We start from the raw sequence: 21,581 nt of genomic DNA on the forward strand, positions 1-21,581 counted from the left end.
TAAACAGCATTTGGCTGGTTTTAGAAATGAATGCATATAGACTTCAGTTAATGAAGTAGCTGTGTTCCTGGACATTACTTTTTCAATAGAAATATGGTACCCTGGGGCAAAAAATAACATGGAAAGAATAAGGATATGTTTCTACATTTAAAAACAAACAAACAAACAAACAAACAAACAAACCCAAGAGGCAGTTCAACATGTTTCAGCAAACATTTTATCCAAAACTAATAATATCTACATGTGAAATGAAACAACTAGGTCAGGCACACTTTGAATTAGTAAACGAAAACATTCTGAAACTTCCAGAGACTACTGGAAAGCTTCTTCCAAAGTGCATTCAGGGATGATTTTTTTTCTTTTACTAAGTCTCTTCTTTTCCTCAATTTCCATTTTGGAAACCAAACATAAGATTTATTTATTTATAAAAACATGTTGGGGTTATTGAGACAGGATTATTTGCTTTCTCCTTTGCTTTGCTGTTCATTCATGATTAGCAAGAAATTCTGAGTCAGCTGCAGTTTACCTTGCCTCTTGTAAGCAAGCACACATAACTACAGTAGGATTAGACAGAGTATAACCACATTATTTCCCAGCTCAGGATTTAGTGCAGTTTACTACAGACATGCTGCTGCATCATGATATTGGAGGTCTATGTTTTTCCAGCCCTCCTTCACCATCCTCCCAATGCTGCTAAAACTCTTCCAGGTAGATAAGGAGATGAAAAGGAAAAAGGAGGCCTGAGAAGGCATAAAAAGCTTTGTTAGGTATGTGTGTATTTTAAATCAAAAGTTGATAGTTTTAACATTGAAAACCACAATGGAGTGGTGAATGACTCTACATTCTCTAAATGAAATCTGTTCGATTGTCTCTCCTGCAGTCAAAATAGTCACTACTATTATCATCTTTTCCTAGACGTTAAGTAGTTTTCAATCAGTAATTAAGTACGCACATGAAACATGTACTTGCTAAAATCCCCACACAGCAACAGCACTACTAAAAATAGTAGAGAAGAGAATATGATATATATTACCTTTTAATTCCTTTATAAGAATATTTTAAGCACTCTGCTTCAACTTGAAGAGCCAATTCTCGAGTAGGAGTGAGAACCAACATACCAGGTCCACCACGCTTTTTTCTAGGTCTGCAAAAAATGTTCAGAAGTCTTTAGACAGTATTTAATAAGAAAACCTAGAAAAGGAAGGTGAAGAAGTTGCCTAAGGAAAGAATGGAAGACTCTCTAGGCCCTAGAATCTAGGACATTTGTAATAAGCACATAAACTCAGGAGTGAATTGGAAAGGATAACATCCACTACTTGATTTGTAAACTAGTATCATTCAGATTTTGCTAGAATCATATTAAATACTATTGTTCTAGCATAAATTACAAGAAAGCAGGCCCCAAAGCACACGTCACTTACAAATTAACATAGCAGTGGAAACTGCTTAACCTAGATTAATGGTGATTTAGGGTGGGAAGGAAGAATGGATGTCTAGGTAATACAACATCCAGGTATTTTGGAGGCAACATGAGAGGGGAAAAAATGAGGGGGAGGGCAGTATTTCTTACCCAAAAAAATGCATGTCACCTGAACAAAGATTTCATGTGTAAACAAGATGGCAAAAGCAAAAAGGTGTTGTCCTAAACCAAAAGAACAGAATGGCAAACAAAAAGATCTAGGGAAAAGTAACTATAGAAAAATAAATTAAAAAGTTTTATTATCTTAAGTATTCAATCAGTATAGTAACAATAATTCTCTAACATCCAGACAAACCGAGTATATTCAAGGCAATGTGCTTTGCCAGAGGATGAAAGCAACACATAATGTATACAATGTCTGTTTACATACAAAGCATAAAATAAAAATTCTGCCACTATACATAAAAGGCTGAAAACTATAAATCCCAAATGGCATACAGAATCCAACATTCACAGCTGTTTTTATGGCCCTTAGGGCCCCATTTAAAAAAACTGCTACAAAATACCCCCTAAATTCCCTCTAGAAGGCATTTGTGCATGCTCCTCACTCAGCTATTTTAGGCCGAGGAAAGGCATTTAAAACAAAAACAAAAACTGGAAGTATATCTGAAGTTACTTCTGGTCACTTCCTGTTTTGGAAAAAAAAATGGCCCAGAGGAACCAGAAAAATGGCAGAAATGGCCTCCTCTCATAGTGCCAAAAGTGCACTGAGTGACAAGTGGTAGCAAATAAATTAGAGGGTTTTGCAGTGGGAGTGTGTGGTGGTGAGGTGTATCCCCGCCCCAAGGTTTTCTAGGGGGACAATGTGGTCACCTAGCCCCCCACAGTTGCTGGAATTGAAGACTGAACAACTTTTGTAAAACAAAACCACCATTTGTATTTGAAATTCTTCATATGCCTCCCAATTCTGACATATAGCTATGTCTTGGCTTACAGCAGAAAAAGGATGCAAAATACAGTTGCCAAAACTTCAAGTCCCAGCCAATTTCTTGCCTTTAAAAATATTTTGATATTAACAATTGCAATGATTATAATGGCATCGATTATTGTAACTATTTCAATATTTTATTGTCTAATTTGTTTTTAATCATATTTATTAGCTGTCTTAAAGGCTAATTTGCATTGGAACAGCAGGATAAAATATAATAGATTCAAACATTAAATATGGAGCAATAGCAGCAGTGGACATCTTTTTTATCTTTTTGCATATGCCTCTCTTAACAAACACTAAATGCAATACTTTGGATCTTTTATAGTTAATATACACCCACCCTATACACACAAAGTACATTCCTCTAGTTCTTACATTGGCTGTAAATCCAAATGAATGAATCCAGGCATCAGATAAGCCAATGTCTTTCCAGTACCTGTCTGTGCTATTCCAATCAAATCAAATCCTTGGAGTATTATTGGCCAAGCTTGTGCCTAAAATAAAAATGAAATAAGTATTCTAAAAGAGCTGAAAGTTAATCAGAACAATCATCATGTTATTCAGAAATAAAACTAAGGTACCTGAATTGGGGTAGGCCTCTGAAAACCCACTTTCCTTATATTTGCCATGACATCAGGATAATGCTTAAAAGCATCTTCAAATCTACAGATGGGATTGGGAATGTGACGCTTTTCACCCTCTTTCAGGTCATCACATGTGATGTTATTGTTTTCTTTTCTTTAAAAGACACCAAAAAATAATTTTATACCATCAACAGGGAAAAAAAATGTTTCAGGAAAAGCAGGCTCGGGACAGACCACCCAAAAAGGGCAGCCTAATTTCCTCTGGAGGGAAGCCACAGCCGCCAAACCACACGGCTTCCCTCCGCAGGAAAAAGCACCCAGAAAAACTAGGTTCTATTTGCACCAAAGGCGCGACGTAATGAGTACGACACTGGTGCATTCGTTATGTAAGCGCCGTGCAGTGACGTGCGGATGCCACACTGCGCTTACATAACAATCGCAGCGCCCGTGCGGTTGCTGCGCAATCCCTAACCACAAAATCAGCACCAGCACTGGATCAGAAAAGTCGGAATGGGCCCAAACAGACAGGCCAAAATAAAGCTGCTTCGGGTCACTTTGGAAGTATGCTGTTGAAATGATGTCCCAAAAGGCTGGTCGCCACGGCAAAGCTACGCTCTAGTCCTAAGGACTGGAACACAGATTTGGTGCAGATTCTGGCCTCTTAAGTTGTGTGTGTCATTTAAACAGCTTACCTCCAAAGTGACCCGAAGCAGCTTTATTTTGGCCTGTCTGTTTGGACCCAATATTTTTACATTCTTAAAAGATTCTTAACTAGTCTATGACAGAGGATGAAGAAAAAGGACATTATGTCCTACATATATATTCTACACAACTGTTTAAAAGTGATACATTATAGTATAATCAAAACCAGTAAGAGACATTGCCACTTATTACTCTCAGTAAACAGCTAGGATTAAATATACTCAAATTGAAAAGAAGAAGGTCCTCCCTCTATCCACCATCATCCAGAGGGAGAGATGGGCAGGCCATCTCTATTGGGCCTTGCCTGGAAAGAAGGGCCCTCCCTCCAGTCCATCTGCCGTGGTCCAGGCCTCAGAGGGAGAGAAGGTTGGCTGGACTTTCCCCCCCTTCCCCACTTCCATTCCCTTCTCCTTTTGTGTCTTGTGTTTTTAAACTGTAAACCTGAGGGAAAGGAAATGTCCAATTTAAAACAATGTAAGCCACTAATAGCCTTTTTGGCTGAAGAGCGGGGTATAAATACTATAAATAAATAAATAAAACGCGCCTGTTTCATACGCGGGCGCGCCTTACGCAGCTTAAGCATACGCGCTCAAGCCGCGGGCGGAGCATCCCATTCAATTGAATGGGCGTGTGTGCCCGTTGCGCCCTGCCGCGCACGAGCCCCATTGTTTACAATGGGCCTTGAGCATAGGCGGAATTCGCCTTACGCAGTGGGATCCGGAATGGATCCCTGCGTAAGGCGAGGGCCCACTGTAGCTCAAAAATAACCATAAAAGTTGTATGCATATCTCCCATAATTCCATATTCTAGGTATTCTGTAAGCATTTGCTATTTCATACTGTTCTCCAGTCAGTGAAAAAACAAACTGTGCTTATTGCAGAACAACTCACATTGTAATGACCAAGAAACATAAAAACAAAACCCACACACGATGCTAGGGGTCAAAGTAGCCCTAAACACACCATTTAATTTTCTCCATATATTCTCTATGTATACAGAAACATAATGAGTATATTGAATAATTGTCATTTGTTCTAAACCAATTACAGTGGACGCTTGTTATCTGTTGGGGTTTGGTTCCAGGACCCACCCCGTAGATAACAAAATCCGTGGATGCTCAAGTCTCATTTAATACAATGGAACAGTAAAATGAATAAATAGTAAATAAATAAAATGGTGTCCCTTATATAAAATGGAAAATCAAGCCTTGCTATTTGGAATTTATACTTTTTAAAAATATATTTTTAATTCATGGACGCTTGAATCCGTGGATAAAAAATCTGTGGATAAGGAGGGCCGACTGTAGTTTAGGAGAAGCAGAAGAACAGAACATAAAGGATCCACAGCACTGTCCTCAAAATTGATTATTTTAGGTGAGCAATGTAGGTCTAGGGGGAAACCTTCCATGAACATGCTGCACTCTGCAAACCACACCAGCAAAATTTGGTGACAAACCAGGAAAATTACTTTAAAAGAGAAACAAATTAAGCTTGTTTGTTGTTTTGCCTGATTTTGAGGATATGCCTTGGAGGGGGAGGAGACAGTGCCAAACAAAAGAAACGGCCATGGGCACATGGTTTGTATGTTAGTAACCTCCGACTTACTGAATTCACCACTTACCTAGGCTGCAAAATCAGTTTTTGGTATATTTTGTGGCTGGCCTTTGAACCCTGTATATACTTACTTACCTAAGTGTGAATCCTGCTCTAAATTCTGCATGGTTCTCTGTGGCTATAAATTAGAAATATCATGTTCACCAAACCTTAAATCATTCTGCTTATCACAAGCAAGTAATCTAACACGCCCATAGTTTCCAAACAAGAAAAAATAGTAAACTGCAACAGCATTTAAAAAGCACTGCTCTCCCATCTCATTCACTCTTTTTGCTATTTGATAAATCTTTTGCTTACTATTTGAACAGATTCTTGAGGTATCCTAATGAAGACAGAAGACATCTATTTCTAACTGTCCAAAATTATCCAGGGCTGTATCTATACTGCAAATTTAATGCCATTTGACACCACTTAAACTTAAACTACTATGACCCAATGCAGTAGAATCCTGGGATTCGTAGTTTTGTAAGCTATTTAGTTGTTCTGGTCAGAAAGCTCTGGTGCCCCCACCAAACTACAAATCCCAGAATTCCATAGCATTGAGTCACAGAAGTTAAAACACTATCAAACTGCTTTACTTCTGCAGTCTGGCAGCAGCCTCCATTCCATTGGGAAAACCATAAATGCTTATTTGATTATACTGAAGGAGTGGGTTGGCCCTGTTGCTCTGCTGGAAGGTATTAACCATTAACAGGTATTTAAATCACAAAATTGGTTATTGTTGCATGCCTTGAAGTAATTTCTGACTTATGATGATCCTAAATACAACCTTATCAGGGTTTTTTTGGGCAAGTTTCTCCAGATTGCCTTCCTCTGAGGCTGAGAGTATGTGACCTGCTCAGTGGGTTTCCATAGCCAAATTTTGTTAAATCAACATTTTATGTCCAATCATTATAGAATGTTCTAAATGGTGTTCTGTGCAGGCGCAGGATAACTAAATTGTGAGAGTCCCAGTGACCACAAAGAATAATTGAAAATGAAACCAAACTGGTGAAGCAATCTGGACTCATACTTCAGTTAAGCATGAAGGCTTCTGTATCTGTGCCGAAGAGCTCCTTCAAAAACCATCCCTAGACGCAGCACATTTCCCCATGCTTTCAGCCTTCCTATGTAATGTTAGTACAGACTACTGTAATCAAATGGTCTCCACTTATATTTCTCAATGCAATAGCAAACAGTGGTCTCTCCTACTCCAAAAGTAGCAGACACTGCTTGTTTTACAGCCAGATTTACAATGTTCTGAGCAGACCCAGAACAAAGGTATGCGATGTACAGGAAAGGAACATACAACTAGTATGATTGTAAGCCTGAGGGCAGGGAAATGTCTAATTAACCATTTGTAAGCTGCTCTGATTTTCTCATGAGCAGGGTATAAATACAATAAATAGTACTAACAACAATAATAGTAAGATCTGCCATGATTGATCCCTTGAGAAGGTACAGATATAATCTCTCTAGCTGATGTAGGGTCAAAACAGATGGCCACAAAGGGGTGGCTTGAAGCAGCCCTTGCCAAAGCTGGCTCGGGACTGTGGCAACCACACACTGCAGTCCCAAAGGCACCCTCCAGCACATGCCAAATAGGAACAGAGAAGATCCACTACATTTTGGCCTGGATTTGGGCACCCTGGAAACCGTTTCAGCACCGTTTCCACATGTCTTAGGGGTGTGCATCATCTAATGGCCATAGAATCAGAGTTGGAAGAGACCACAAGAGCCATCCAGTCCAACCCCCTGCCATGCAGGAGATCTCAATCAAAGCATCCCCGACAGATGGCCATCCAGCCTCTACTCAAAGACCTCCAAAGAAGGAGACTCCACTACACTCCGAGGGAGTTTGTTCCACTGTCGAACGGCCCTTACTGTCAGGAAGTTCATCCTAATGTTGAGGTGGAATCTCTTTTCATGTAGCTTGCACCCATTGCTCCAGGTCTTAGTCTCAGGAGCAGCAGAAAACAAGCTTGCTCCCTCCTCAATATGACATCCTTTCAAGTATTTAAACAGGGCTATCATAGCACCTCTTAACTTTCTCTTCTCCAGGCTAAACATCCCCAGCTCCCTAAGTCGTTCCTCATAGGACATGGTTTCCAGACCCTTCACCATTTTAATCGTCCTCCTTTGGACACGCTCGTTTCTCAACATCCTTTTTGAATTGTGGTGCCCAGAACTGGACACAATATTCCTGGTAGGGCTTGGCCAGAGCAGAATAGAGTGGCACTACGTCCCTTGATCTAGACACAATACTTCTGATGCAGCCTAAAATCACATTGGTCTTGTTAGCTGCTGCATCGCACTGTTGACTCATGTTCAATATGTGGTCTACTTGGACTCCCAGATCCCTTTCACATGTAGTCTCGTTCAGCCAGGTGTCATCCATTCTATATCTGTGCATTTCATTTCTCCGCCCTAAGTGCAGTACCTTACATTTCTATTAAGGTCATTTTGAATTCTGACCCTGTCCTCTGGGGTATTAGCTACTCCTCCTAGTTTGGTGTCATCTGCAAATTTGATTAGTATGTCCTCAATTCTGTCATCCAAGTCATTGATAAAGACGTAGAATAGCACTGGCCCCAGGACAGACCCCTGTGGGGCCCCACTGGTGACTTCTCTCCAGGATGAAAAGGAGCCATTGTTGAGCACCCTTTGAGTTCGGCCAGTCAACCAATTATAAATTCATGTAACAGTTACTTGGTGTAGCTCACATTTCACTAGCTTGCTTGCAAGAATATCATGGCCTCAGTAAGGCCTTTCCTGAAATCAAGATATACTATATCCACAGCATTCCCTTCATCTATCAAGCTGGTAATTTTATTTAAAAAAAAAAGAGAGAGAGAGAGATTAGATTCGTCTGGCATAACTTGTTTCTCTGAAACCCATGTTGACTTTTTGTGATGCCCCCAAGCTGTGTGGATGCTGGCTTTTTCAACCTGTCTGTTCAGGCCCGTAGTGATCAGAGAATTCCAACAGTAAATCATTTCACATAACTATACCACCTGTCTAATTCATGCAAACTGAGATGTATAACTCTGCACAGAATGCCTGAATTGCATGGTATTTCAAGTTTTTAGCTCATCTTGGTTTCTTTAACTTTGTGAGCCACCTTGGGTCTCATATCAGAACAGTGGCATATAAAGCGAATAAACAAACAAACGATCCCTTTATAAGTCTACTATTTTACAAACAAAAGAAATTTCCAATTAGTGTGATTAAAAAAAAACAACAACTTGTATATCGTGGCATATTTAACAATATCCCCCAAGAGTTTTACTTGTAAGCTTATACAGTAAGTTTTCATACTGGCAGGGTTTTTTAAAATTTAAATTCCCACCAATATCAGTTATGAAAGTTACCAGCTGAGTTTTAAAGCTACATGGATATTGTACACATGAGAATCCTTTATATAACAATTAATTACTGGCTTTCCCACTTCTTGGTTAATTCTAACTAGAGTAGATGTATTCAATCAATTGTTGAATTGTAAATCAACACTTAGGTAAATCCCATTTTAATGAGTCACCTCTAGCAGGAACTAAAAGTATTTAGGGCAAGATTTGCAAGGAGTATATACTTCTCAGGCAGCAGTAATCAGGCTCTAAGTAGTGGTCCCCAACCTTTCCTATGCCCCACACCCCTAAGAAATGTCTGATTAATGTTCACACCTCCTACAAAAGTAATATTACACCTGAAGTTGAAAAAGTCCAATTTCTAATTTTTAACCATAAATTGAACTACATACAATACTGCGTGTGAGGAAACTGAACTTGTCAAAATAAGTGTTTACCTCAGTGCTTATAACACAAATCTAAATTGAGCCATTAGATTCCAATTTATTCAGAAAAAAATGTAAACAGTAAAACCAATAACAAATATAAACATAAAATGCAATGACTTCATTGTTCCTGCTTCTCATCATGATTTTGCCAAAGCATGGAACTTTCTTGCTGACTGAGATCCACAGCGGATGCCTGTGGATTCAGGTGATTACTAGATTTTGTCTTGATTGAAAAAAGAGAACTGAATCCAGATTCACACAAGTATGTTGTTGCAAATAGAATGAAGACACACTGAGTGTTTTCCCACCAAGTCTTGAGAACATATCCAGTGCTGCACACCAAAACTCTTCCAATGTCTTGCTTTCAAATTGCATTTCAAGAGGTCTATTTGTCCACAAATCAATAAGATCTTCCTTCAGCTCTTCATCATCTGACATATTCTCTAAATTGTAGGAGTATGGATTCCATCAGCAAAATATCCCTGAAATGAATCTGAAAACATTGCCAAATGAGCCATAATTTCTTCATGCACAGTAGAATTTATGGATCCAGCATTATCAGCCATTTCTCCTAGTGAAGGAATGTTTGAGAGACTGTCTCTTTCTATCCTCCCATACCAAAGGCACAACTTTTCTTTGGAGGCATTCTGCTTTTCACAAGTCTTCAATATATTTATTCCTTTTCCTTGAAGAGAAACACTCAGGCCATTCACAAGTGAAAATGCCAGTGAAGCCAGCATTTGGGCAAACACCTGTGATCCCAATGCACCGATCAGATCATACTCATGCTCCTCCAGAAAAATGATTTCTTCCACAGTTCAAAGAAACAGCTTAAAGCTTGTCCTTGTGACAACAAATGGACTTCTGTGTGGAAAAACAAAAGTGAATGCTCACTTTGCAGATCCTCACAAAATAATCTCAAAATGGATTGGTTCAAAGTATGCTCCCTGATTCAGTTGATGAGATCTTCACACAAGAATCCAGGCCCTTTTTCAAATCTAGTGACAATATTTTTGATGCCAAAGCATGCTAATGAAGAAAACAATGAGTTACTTGCAAGTCTGGAATCTCCCTTTTCACCAATCCAGAAATGTCAGATTTATTTCTAAGCGTTGCAGGTGCCCATCAGAGCACACAGAACCAATGGCTGATATCTAAAGCATGGGTGGCAAACAAGTCTTTCACCAGCTGCATCACATTCTTTGCAGTTTTTTTCAAGTCTTTACAAACCAGGAAATCTTCCTTCACAGCACCATAGCATCACTGACATACTTCACTAATGTGCTGAGTTGACTCTAATGGGAGATATTAGTTGATTGGTCCAACTGAACAGAGATTTTGAGAGGACTAGCTCTGACATGTGTGATGACTTGGTCCAAATTATCTTCACTCACATCACTGATTTGGTTGTGAATGCCATTATTTAATAGGGGCACCTTTTCAATCCCTCCCCCCCGCTTCTTTGCCCAAGACAATTGTTGCCATTTCCATGTGCAAATGGCTTGATGAGATCTTCTGCAATTGCCTGGGACTTCTTAGATTTGGCCACTTTATATACCACTTGTTATGAAGCAAGTAGGCGTTTTTCAACAGAATTAGAACCTAACTTTGGAACGTATATCAGTGTGTGGCAGGCGTGATGCACCAAGTAGCCTGTATTGGAAGTGTACTTCCTCTAATAATTATTCACATATATGTACTTGTGGGCCTGAGTAAATATGCTGCTTGAGGGATAGGATTTGTGATGAATGTTGTATCAATGCCACAATTTATGTGGGAGTAACTTCTGGATAAATGTATAGCTGGTTAATTTCACTGTCAATAAACTCGCACCCTGCTAGTATGAATGAATGAATGGACTGGGCTACCAGAATATGGAGAAACAAACAAAGGCATTTACATCTCTCTCAACTTGAGCAGTGGGAGACTGGAGTGTGCTTGGGGCAAATATTACTTCCTGTCTCCCTCATGCTCCCGAGTCTTTTCCATTATAAATGGGAAAGTCAGTGGCAACAAGGGAGGTGTTTGATTAGCTGAACAAACTGGAGATGGGCTGAGTTAATTCATGTGATGAAGGTAGGCATGGTATGTGTGAGTAGAGACAACAGGGGAGCTGCTAAGCCCTAAGGGGTGAAATATTTAATTAACTTTCGCAATGGTGAATTTATGAATGAAACATACAATGATTATATCAGATACTGCATTATGATTTTAAAAGCAATACTATGACACTCCATTACTTATTTTACTTACATGTTAATTTTGTTATTTCCTCCTATCTATGCAACAGAACCACCTACTACCACTTCTCAAGGCACACTGGCAGATGGCCGAGTGATGACTTCTTACTTGTCACTCAAGGTTACAAGCCACTCTTGTCACACACCTTGAAATTCCATCTTGGGGATGTGGGTACTCCAGAGTGGGAACCTCTGCTCTAATGTGACCTGAAGGATATACGCATTTTCAAATATATGAATGTGTCATTAACAGATGACATTTTAAATATATATTTAAAATATGGCTCTTAAGTGAAGAGAAACGAAATTCATGAAAATCCTATAGAACTGCTATACGGCTGCAGGTTGAATTTTCATGCTTTACAGGCTATGCAACAAGGCTGTGAACCCAAATAACCCATAAGAAAGAGGGATCAATGAAAAGGATACAAGTCAATTCAATACATAGTATGTACAGTCGGCCTTCCTTATCCACAGATTTTTTTTATCTACAAATTCAAACATCCACATCTTGAAAATATTCAAAACAAGTATAAATTCCAAATAGCAAACCTTGATTTTCCATTTTATATAAGAGACACCATTTTGCTATGCCATTGTATTTAATGGGATCTGAGCATCCACGGATTTTGTTATCCATGGGGGCCCTGGAACAAAACCCCAGCAGATACCAAGGGTCCACCGTATGATCATACTCATGGCTCATCCTGGCTCTGTGACAAACTTGTGAACACTTTATAGCTATTTCATAGATATACCAATCACCCAATGAAGGGTACACATAGTACTATACCCATTCACCTCCAAATCATTATAATATTCCAATATATTACACAAGTTCCCAAATCCTTATTTTTTACCTCAGCCTATCAGCTTCTTCTTGTGACATAGAAGCAATTTTTGGTGATTCTTTATAAAAACATTTTTCAATTGGAGGTAGATCTGGTAAAATTGAAAGAAAAAAAATCACTGTTATAATAGTCAAAGAATACACTTCCCTATATTATTACCTAAGATGCTAGTGAATGCTGATGGAGTGGAAAACTCTGTTGGCAATGTGGCAATTTCTTGCCATTGTGAGAATGGTGACTTCAGAAGATGCTATGTTTGCTCAGACAACAAGCCTCTGGAAACTTCAGAGATAGTAATTAATGAGAGAAACCTGCTAACCTGCTCTGCCTTTAACAGAAAGGTACTTTATTCACATAACATTTTTAAGAATGATTTTTGGACTTCAAGCAGACAGTCCCATTGGGATAGACACAGATGTAGTTCAGACAAGACTTGCAAGGACTGGTTACAGATATCAGTCTATATCAAATAAAGGAATGCAATTAAGCCATGCATAATTTTAAATGACATGACATTTAATAAATTATAACATTAAAACTCACGTTTGGCTTCAAAGGTGAAGAGATTCACTACATTAAAAAAATTGAAACAAAGCCCAAAAACACTAAGAAAAAAAATAAGAAAAAATCTGAGCTTGTTTAAACATTCATATCACGTGGCCCAAACAGCAGTTATTTCCAATAGCATCCAGAGGTCATGATCTCTTAAATGGCAAAATGGGACTCTAGAAGCTTCTAGGACCACAATTTACCATGGGGAACATATTTGGGGGAGGAGTTGAAGAGAGCTGGGGGAGGAGACTAACTTTCTGTTAATGTTTCCCAATGCCTGCTGCAATAAGAAAAGCAGGTGTACTGCTGTGTGGCATAGCATTATGACTCATACATTTGTCCATTTGTTCCTTTAGAAGGCACCAACACAGTGTGATGTCACAGCTATAACATTACACCAAAACAACATGCCTTACATCAAATTCTATGCCTTCTGCTTTATTATTATTATTAACCTTTATTTATAAAGCGCTGTAAATTTACACAGTGCTGTACATACAATCTTTTAATTAGACAGTTCCCTGCCCTCAGACTGCTTTAAACAAGAATAGGCAAAATATGTCCCTGGGGATGTATACAGCCACTCTAGCTTGCTTCTGGAGTCCTCAATCCTGCCCCATTACAATGGCAACTTTTTTTCCCTGTCCAAAAAAGAGTTGTGAATTGTCTTTCTTGCAGGAGTTGCAATTCATTGTTTAAATAGGTTGCAGCTTGCCCCCTAATGGTTCCCCCCCTCCCATTTTTCAAGATCAGAAGAGGAATTCTGCCCATTTTGCATTTCATTTTGGGGATTTTCTTTGGCAGGCTATGCAATCCCTGTAGAATTCTAGGACCAGAAATCTGGCTCCTGGGCTCACCTTGCTTTTATCACTCACCAGAGATCAAGAAGCAAACAAAATCAGTAAGTAGGCATATGCTGTGAGAACATATTATTTAAGGAGGTAGATGGCCAGAGGCAACATGGTATACAATTTCTTTTTAACATGTTATACTAACCAGCCCACTTCATTGCTTCATATTTATCTTTATTTGCTCGAAGGGAGGCCCAGTTAATGGACTGTTTAAGATTAGTGCATCCAGACTTCAAAGCTCCAGAACACCTTTCATTGTGGTAAGAGCTTCCTTCCTCTTGTTTGTAAGCATCTGCTAAACCAAAAATATTTTTGAATCAGATTACTGTCCAGTTTAAATTATATGGATGAGGGTCATTTCAGATTAAAAATCTAATCAGAGCTACAAAATAGTCTAATCCCATGTGGCTAATGAAAAGACAAACAATCCCAGCTATAACAATGTTTTATTTTTGGACACATCATGAAGAAAGTCTTATGTTCTAGAAATTCACAATCTTATCCCAAAACACTTTATACAAGTCTTGTATTCATTAAGGCCTCAGGGATAGATTTGCTGTCTATAACTGAATTTTAAAGCAGCAGAATTAGGCAGTAGAGAAATTTTAAATACAAAATGCATCCAAAATTTAAGAGTCTTACCTTTAATACACCTCTCTCCTACACAGCTTTGTCTAGATCTCTCAATAAGGTCATCAATCAGCATTTTGGCTTTCCTTTTCTTATCATTACCACCAAATACCTTTATTTGAGCTTCATAATTCCCCCGTACAACCTAAAGGAAAATATTTCTATTTATTATAAGATTCAAATACTAGAATCAACACCACAACACTCCTCCCCAAACTCTTATTTCTGGGCTCTTAGACCTCCTTTGCTAAATCCAAGTGGGGGTTCCTAAATCAGTTATTCTAAGCCAGCTGACAAGGATGTGGGATGGATTTTGTTCTATTTCTGAAACTGCAAAGTTTCATGCCTAAAACTACACTGTATCATTACTAACATTATGAGTGGATGAACTATCAAAAAAATGACTCTTTCATCATTTTAATTATTGCACCATAAACAAAGGCTTCATCTTATGTCCCAGCCATACATTCCATCCTTGTGTATGAGGGAGCAAAGACTGCCGCTACTGGTCCGAGCCTTTGTGCATCTGTTGGCTCTGCTCCAGAGCTTCAAGTGTTCAGTGAAAACTAAGAACAGATTATACATGCATAGGGTCTGTATTCATAATGAGGAACCTTGGTGCAAAAGGTATCCACTGTCACATATACATTTGCATACATACAAAACACGAAGTGCCAGAAGATGTGATCCCACTCCCATTTTATACATTGACAGAATATGAGAAAAGAGTTTATAATCAATAAATATGTTTATATTTGATATACAACTAATTTTGGAGATGCTAAAGTCAGTTTGTTAACAAGGTTCAAAACCTTCATTTTTCTCTCTTATAATTTAAATGTTAAGTCGTTGCTATATCTTAGAACATTTAGATAATTTACAAATAATCTAATAAAAATAATTTCCAAAAACTGTGAATATAGCAATAGCAAGTACATTTCTCTACTGCTTATCAGTGCACTTAAGCACTCTCTAAGCGGTTTACAAAGTGTATGCTAATTGCCCCCGACAATCTGAGTACTCATTTTAGCGACCTTGGAAGGATGCAAGCTGAGTCGAGCTTGAGCCCTTCGCTAGTACTGAACTTGCAACCTTATGGTTTGTGAGTGAGTGGCTGCAGTACAGGCACTGTGCTACCAGGGCTCCACTTCTGCTAACTGCAGACTTGCCACCTGCAGATCTGAGCTTCTGCAGATGGCAAACCCTGGCTTTATCAACGAGTGTGTGCACATGTGCACCATTGAAAAGGAAGAGATTTTTTTGCTATCCGTGGGGGGATCTGGAATGGACCCTGTACGGGTAGCAAGGGACTACTGTGTATTTAAATCCCATTAATGCTGTTATCCTATAGTTCTTGCTATAGCATCCGAAGAATTATGGGAAAAACTGGCTTTTCCCTTCTTAGATCAGAGAGGGAGTATGCTGAATATGGTGATAATCTATTCCCATACTAATACAAAAATCCACATCTCTCACCCTCCCAACACTGCCAGGGAGGTGAAAAATGGGAGGACTGCAGGGTTATATGGATGGATGGGGGAAATTTAGAATCTGCAAGATTCAATGCTCTTACAGCCTCTGTCTATGTGTGAAATATTGGAAGAAAACAATAATCTCCCCACCTTCAATGTAAGGGAAATATAAAAAAGAAGAAAAAACCCTCCCAAAATCTACTTCTTTCTTATCCTCACCCTTGATGTATTGGATGCTATAATGGAAAATACTGCGCTCATCAAGATTGTTGATTCAATGTTTTCAAGGTGAACCTGAACTGCCATGTTACACATTCCATCTCAAGGGAAAGGCTGTTCAAGTACTGTAGTAGGTACCATCACAGAAAAGACCATCTTCTTGTTACTAGATGGACTTTGCAGGATGTGGCCAAACCATAAGGACATCTGACAAGAATCACAGTGGTCAGGTTTATTTTGAAAAGCTGTTCTTTCAGTTATCCTGTACTCAAGTTTTGCTAACTTTATTATATGAAAACCATAAACCTGGCCAGGTAACATACTGACAATCAATTAAGTTCCTTCAACAATGTGCATCATGTAACACTATTATTCTGTTCTGCATTAGTTGTCAGTTCCAGACTACATATGAATATACTACCAGCAGTCAAGATATGAGATTATCAGTGTTTTGGCTATACTGACTAATCCGTTCCTGGCCATGGGATGTCTGTTCCCGATACATCAGCCAAAACTAATAAAAGTCACACCTTGTCACTGTAGTTACTAGGGCCTCTAGTAAAACTGATAATTCAGTGAACACACCCTGACTCCACATTTGTTTCCTTCAGATGTGCATTCTTCTTTTAAAAAAGAAAGAAAGAAAGAAAGAAAGAAAGAAAGAAGAAAAAGGGAGCATGCCTTATTTCCAGATCTGAGAATGCTTCACCTATAGGATCTTCATCTTCCAAGGATTCAGTCACAGTTTATTGACCGCCTCCAATGGAGCCCATCACTGCATCCAGAGTGCAGTCTAGTATCTGCACAGGTTTTCCTGATTCAGGTGTAACACAAAAATGGAGGTGCATTTCATCAGCCCACTCCTGACATTGTGTTAGGACCTAGAGAAAGCCCTCCCTCTACTAAATCAAGACTTCTTAATAGTTAGCAGAAAAGCCTTTATTGAAAGATCAGAGAGGTCCATCTATTATGACTTCTTAGAGCTGAGAATCTAACACACATACATCAAATAAGAATTCCAATTCTACATCCCAAAAATCAAAAAGAAGTTGAGATGCTTGAACTCCACCACCAAATTTAGCAGGCATACGGTTTCTCAAAACAAATTTGCAATACACACACATTTACCAAAACCATCATCTCTTCAGATTTTTTTCTTTTTGTTCTCAGAGATTCTAACCCTGGTAGTGTTACTTGACATAACAAACCTTGAAACCCTTCAAAGCCATACTGATAAGCATTTTAGTACATTCTTTTCCCAGGTTGTTAACAATCCAAATAATGCAGCATCTTCCTTTGCAGCTGTTTTCACCCAAACAGTCTTTACTTATTGTACAACAGTTTCAAACACATTAAAACGTATAAAAACAACATATTTCTTATCTATTCATAAGGCCCATATAATACTATTTAAGTATCTCAGGGCCAAAACACACTGCAGAAATAATCCACTTTGAGACTGCTTTAACTGACTTGGCTCAGTGCTAAGGAATAATGGGAAATGTAGTTTGTTGTGGCACTAGAACTCTCTGACAAGGCGGCTAAATGTCTCACAATACTAGTTCCCAGAATTCCCTAGCACTGAGCCAGGACAGTTAAAGCAGTTTCAAAATGGATTGTTTCTGTAGTGTGTTCTGCAGTTATATTTCTTCTCTCTCTTCTATTAACTTTATTCTTAAACAAACTTATTAAATCCTAAAAATCTTAACATATCACTGATTTCTTTAATTCTTTGAAAAGGCACAGATGTTTTTGTTAGTACATAGTAACACATGTTTTCATTAACAATCAAACTGGAGCTTACAATATTCCCAAATACAACATTCTCATAGGCAACTTAACATACTGTAACAGCAAAATGAACCTCTATATAACCAAACATAACACATCATAGCTAAACATAACCAAACAAATAGATTCAAAAACAAATTTTAATTTTAACTGCCCTGACAAAAATGACCATCATCTGAACAAAGTTCTGCAAATAATGTACACAATATCAAGAACAGAAATGGCAGATGAACAAGTAAAAGAATGTATAATAAAATGGGCAAAAATACTGGTGCCCAAATACATTTAGAATACTGTACTGGGAAAAGGTTGGGACAAAGTCTTTAAAATGTACAATGAAATATGATCTGAAATAAAATTTCTGTAAAATGATGTAGATGTGGTATTTAACACACTGGAAAGACTTTAAAATGTATTAAAATGTTACTAACAAATGTTGGAAATGTAATGTTGGGACATTTTACCATATGTGGTGGTCATCCGATAAAGCTCAGAAATTTTGGACTCAGATCCACCTAATGCTGGCGGACATTTTAAAAATACAATTGGCCCTTCATATCCACAGATTCTTTGCCCACAAATTCAACCATCAACTACTTGAAAATATTTTAAAAATATATACATTCTGAAATGCAAATCTGGATTTTGCTGATTTATACAGGGGATACCATTTTACTATGCCACTGTATATAGCGGGACTTGAGCATGCATCCGTTTTAGTATCTCTGGGGAGCCCTGGAACCAAAGCCTAGTGGATACTAAGGTTTCACTGTAAAGGTCCAGAAGAGACTTGAACTTTACTTATTGGGAATGATGGAAGAAGAGACGAAGGAAATGTGGAAGTGTTTTACAATATATGACTGAGGTACTGAGAACTGTGTATGTTCAGAGATAGAAAGATGGTACAGTATTATTCCAACATAAGAAGATTGGTTTATGAACTTGCTGAAATGGACAAACTGACAATGTTGATTAAAGAAAAGTCTTTGATTAATTTCAAGAAAGACTGGGCTAGTTTTATCAACTTTTTGAGACAATGATAGTGGAATTAATCAGTTTTGGGTTTTACAAGATAAGATAAAGATAACAATATTTTATAGAAGAGGTATAAGTGCTATATGTTTTTCAGGACATTTAATATAGTTTGAGTTAAAGGATTTCAGGGTGAACTTACATGTGTAATGTTTGTATGCGTATTTTGTATTTTATGTTGGAGTGGTTATGTTGTCTGTAGTTGTTTTTTTTCTTTTTAAAATCATTTTATGTATTTGAAACTATGTGCTTGAACGGGAATAATTTTAAAATATAAAAGATGCCCACTACCCCCAACTCAGAGACAGTCAAATACAACAGTAACAAATGCCACTATGAGACCAACAATAGTTTTACTCCCATGCCCTTCTCCTAGCGAAGGTGAGCAATCAGGACAAGCAAGTCAGATTCACTCCACAAACCCAAACAGAACTCAGACTGAAAGAGGTCTAGAAAACTGGTTTCCTCCCAAAACATTTGAATCTGGGTAGCTATCACTTGAGGAAGAAAGAGGTATTGGCTACCAGGCAACAGATATCCAAGGTCCAAAACACACTGCAGAAATAATCCAGTTTGAGACCACTTTAAACTCCCCTGGCTTAGTGCTAGACAATCATGGGAAATGTAGTTTGTTGTAGCACTAGAACTCTCTGACAGAGAAGGCTAAATGTCTCACAAAACTACAGTTCCCAGAATTCCCTAGCACTGAGCCAGGGCAGTTAAAGCAGTCTCAAATTGCATTATTTTTGCAGTGTGTTTTGGATCCAAGATTTCCGAGTCTAAAAGGGGCTTCTTCAGGAGTGCAGCAACTTCTTTAAATGGTACTCAGTAGCACCACCACCACCTCACCTACTGCAAATGATGCATTCACAAATTCTGGACTCCACACTCAAGCTAGCTTTCATTAGCCCAAGAGGGGAAATGATTGGTCTAATTATCAGAAACTTGTCTATGTACTTAGGCTGCACCAATGGGAACTGCCGTCCTCCCCACCTGTAAGACTTGAGCAAATTCAGAATCAATGTGCATCAACCAGTCCAGGATTTTGAAAACAGCAAAGAACTTTATTGAATACACATAATTAGTAATTCACCAGCCAGTGTTTAAGCCAAAACCTCCTTCAATAGTCAAGCAGTTTATTTAAAAAAAAAAAAACCCAAATCCAAACTCAACCCCAACTCCATTTGGGGCCAAAACTAGCACCCACCTCCACTTCCCACAGCTTAGTCCCCTCCACAGTCTATCCCCCATTCTAGACTTTCTCACCAACACTATCTCTTTCAGAGTCAGGTATTTCCACCATCCAGCCCCTTCTTACAGTATCAGACACTGACGCAGCCCACTCCACACACATTCCAGTCCTATCGTTCCCATAACTATCCTGACCAGCTGCGTGCATCCTATCCCCTCTATGCCAACTAGCTATCCACTTACCTATAAACCAGAACAACTATCAGTCTACCCATCAGCCCTCCTAGCAATGAAGCATATAACATGTTTTATTATTTGAAAACCAACCCTCCTCCCTCCATTAATCACATATTCAGAATCCTGACAGAAGCCATGCATTCATGGTTCTGACACCACCCCCAACTGAACAGACATCTTACTTGAGTAAGTAAAACTGGTTCCTAAGTCAGTACAACAACAAGTGATATGATACTTCTCCCCTCCTGGTATTTTAGAGAAAAATACCAGGAGATTATTCTAGTGGGAATAAAAGCTATTCTTGAGGTGTAAATGAATAAATAAATAAAATCAGTACCTCAATAAATCTGGATTATAACTTTAATTCAACATCACTGAAGTAATTAGCATGTAAGTATAAATCTCTTTCAGGAAAATTCTAGACATATCTAAGTTAGAAGCTTCATTTAATTCATTCAATAAAACTTCTAATTATATTCTATGGAGGAATTAGTCAGCCCTTCTTATACACAGATTTTTATACACTGATTCAAGCATCCACGGTTTGAAAATGTTAAAAAAAAAAGGTATAAATTTCAACTATCAAACCTTGATTTTCCATTTTTTATAAGGGACTCCATTTTGCTATGTCATTATATTTAATGGGACTTGAGCACTGAGATTTTGTTATCCACGGGGGGTCTTGGAACCAAACCCCAGCGTATAACAAGGGTCCACTGTATTTGGTAATGATTCATGCACTAAACAGGGAGAGCATTTCCTCTTTCAGCAGATCCTGTTACTGCTTTTCTTTATTCTTACTGATCATCTGATATATTCCTGTAACAGTCTTAATTGCTTTTGGTATTTTTTTTAATCAGTGACTCAACACAGAATTCTTTCTCACAGAAACTTTTCTACAAAGTGATAACTAGTAAAAATAAAAGGATTTGATTTTTTAGAGATAAACATGAACATCTCACCTGTATTTTACATCCTGATGATTCCTCAAGTTCTTTAATTTGAGATCCACCTCGACCTGTTATGAAAGTAAATTAACACATATGCAAAACCTGGCCACATTCCAAGGCAAACCAATTCATTTCTGGGAGATGAGCTTCAGTACAGTACTAGAACAAGGCATACTTCTGCCAACAAAAGGCAAACATTCTTCAGTAGATGAACCAAGGACAAGTACTGATGTGAAATTTAAAAGTCCCAGAAAAGATACTGAGCAGTTCATAAGTAATTAGTGTTTTCCTAGGTGAACAGTTCCTAGTCCTCTATAATGTCCACCGCTATTTCACTGTCAAATGAGTGAAGCTATGACACATTAGAGATCCCAAGTCAAACATCTGAATAAAGAATAAATAAAACCAACAAATAAATATACAATAAGAAATCTTCTTTCTCCAACCCAGTGCACATATAGTGCAAATACAGCTGAAACTAGT

General features: G+C 38.3%; 1 protein-coding gene across 3 annotated transcripts in view; it reads right to left on the bottom strand.

The window, feature by feature from the left end:
• The window catches only part of DDX43 (DEAD-box helicase 43), a 49,369-nt gene that overhangs the window by 22,548 nt on the left and 5,240 nt on the right, over positions 1-21,581 (bottom strand). For 2 of the 3 annotated variants that reach the window (XM_042463508.1, XM_042461814.1), the window contains exons 2-8: positions 21,111-21,166; positions 14,219-14,351; positions 13,722-13,871; positions 12,183-12,264; positions 2,993-3,149; positions 2,787-2,905; positions 1,034-1,144 (exon numbers count right to left, since the gene is read on the bottom strand). In XM_042463508.1, the coding sequence (XP_042319442.1) occupies positions 1,034-1,144; positions 2,787-2,905; positions 2,993-3,149; positions 12,183-12,264; positions 13,722-13,871; positions 14,219-14,351; positions 21,111-21,166 (808 nt within the window). The remainder of the gene's footprint in view (positions 1-1,033; positions 1,145-2,786; positions 2,906-2,992; positions 3,150-12,182; positions 12,265-13,721; positions 13,872-14,218; positions 14,352-21,110; positions 21,167-21,581) is intronic. The other variant, XM_042462643.1, reaches the window with a different exon arrangement.

This window comes from Sceloporus undulatus, chromosome 1 (assembly GCF_019175285.1).
Source record: "Sceloporus undulatus isolate JIND9_A2432 ecotype Alabama chromosome 1, SceUnd_v1.1, whole genome shotgun sequence".
In the NCBI taxonomy this organism is placed as follows: domain Eukaryota; kingdom Metazoa; phylum Chordata; class Lepidosauria; order Squamata; family Phrynosomatidae; genus Sceloporus; species Sceloporus undulatus.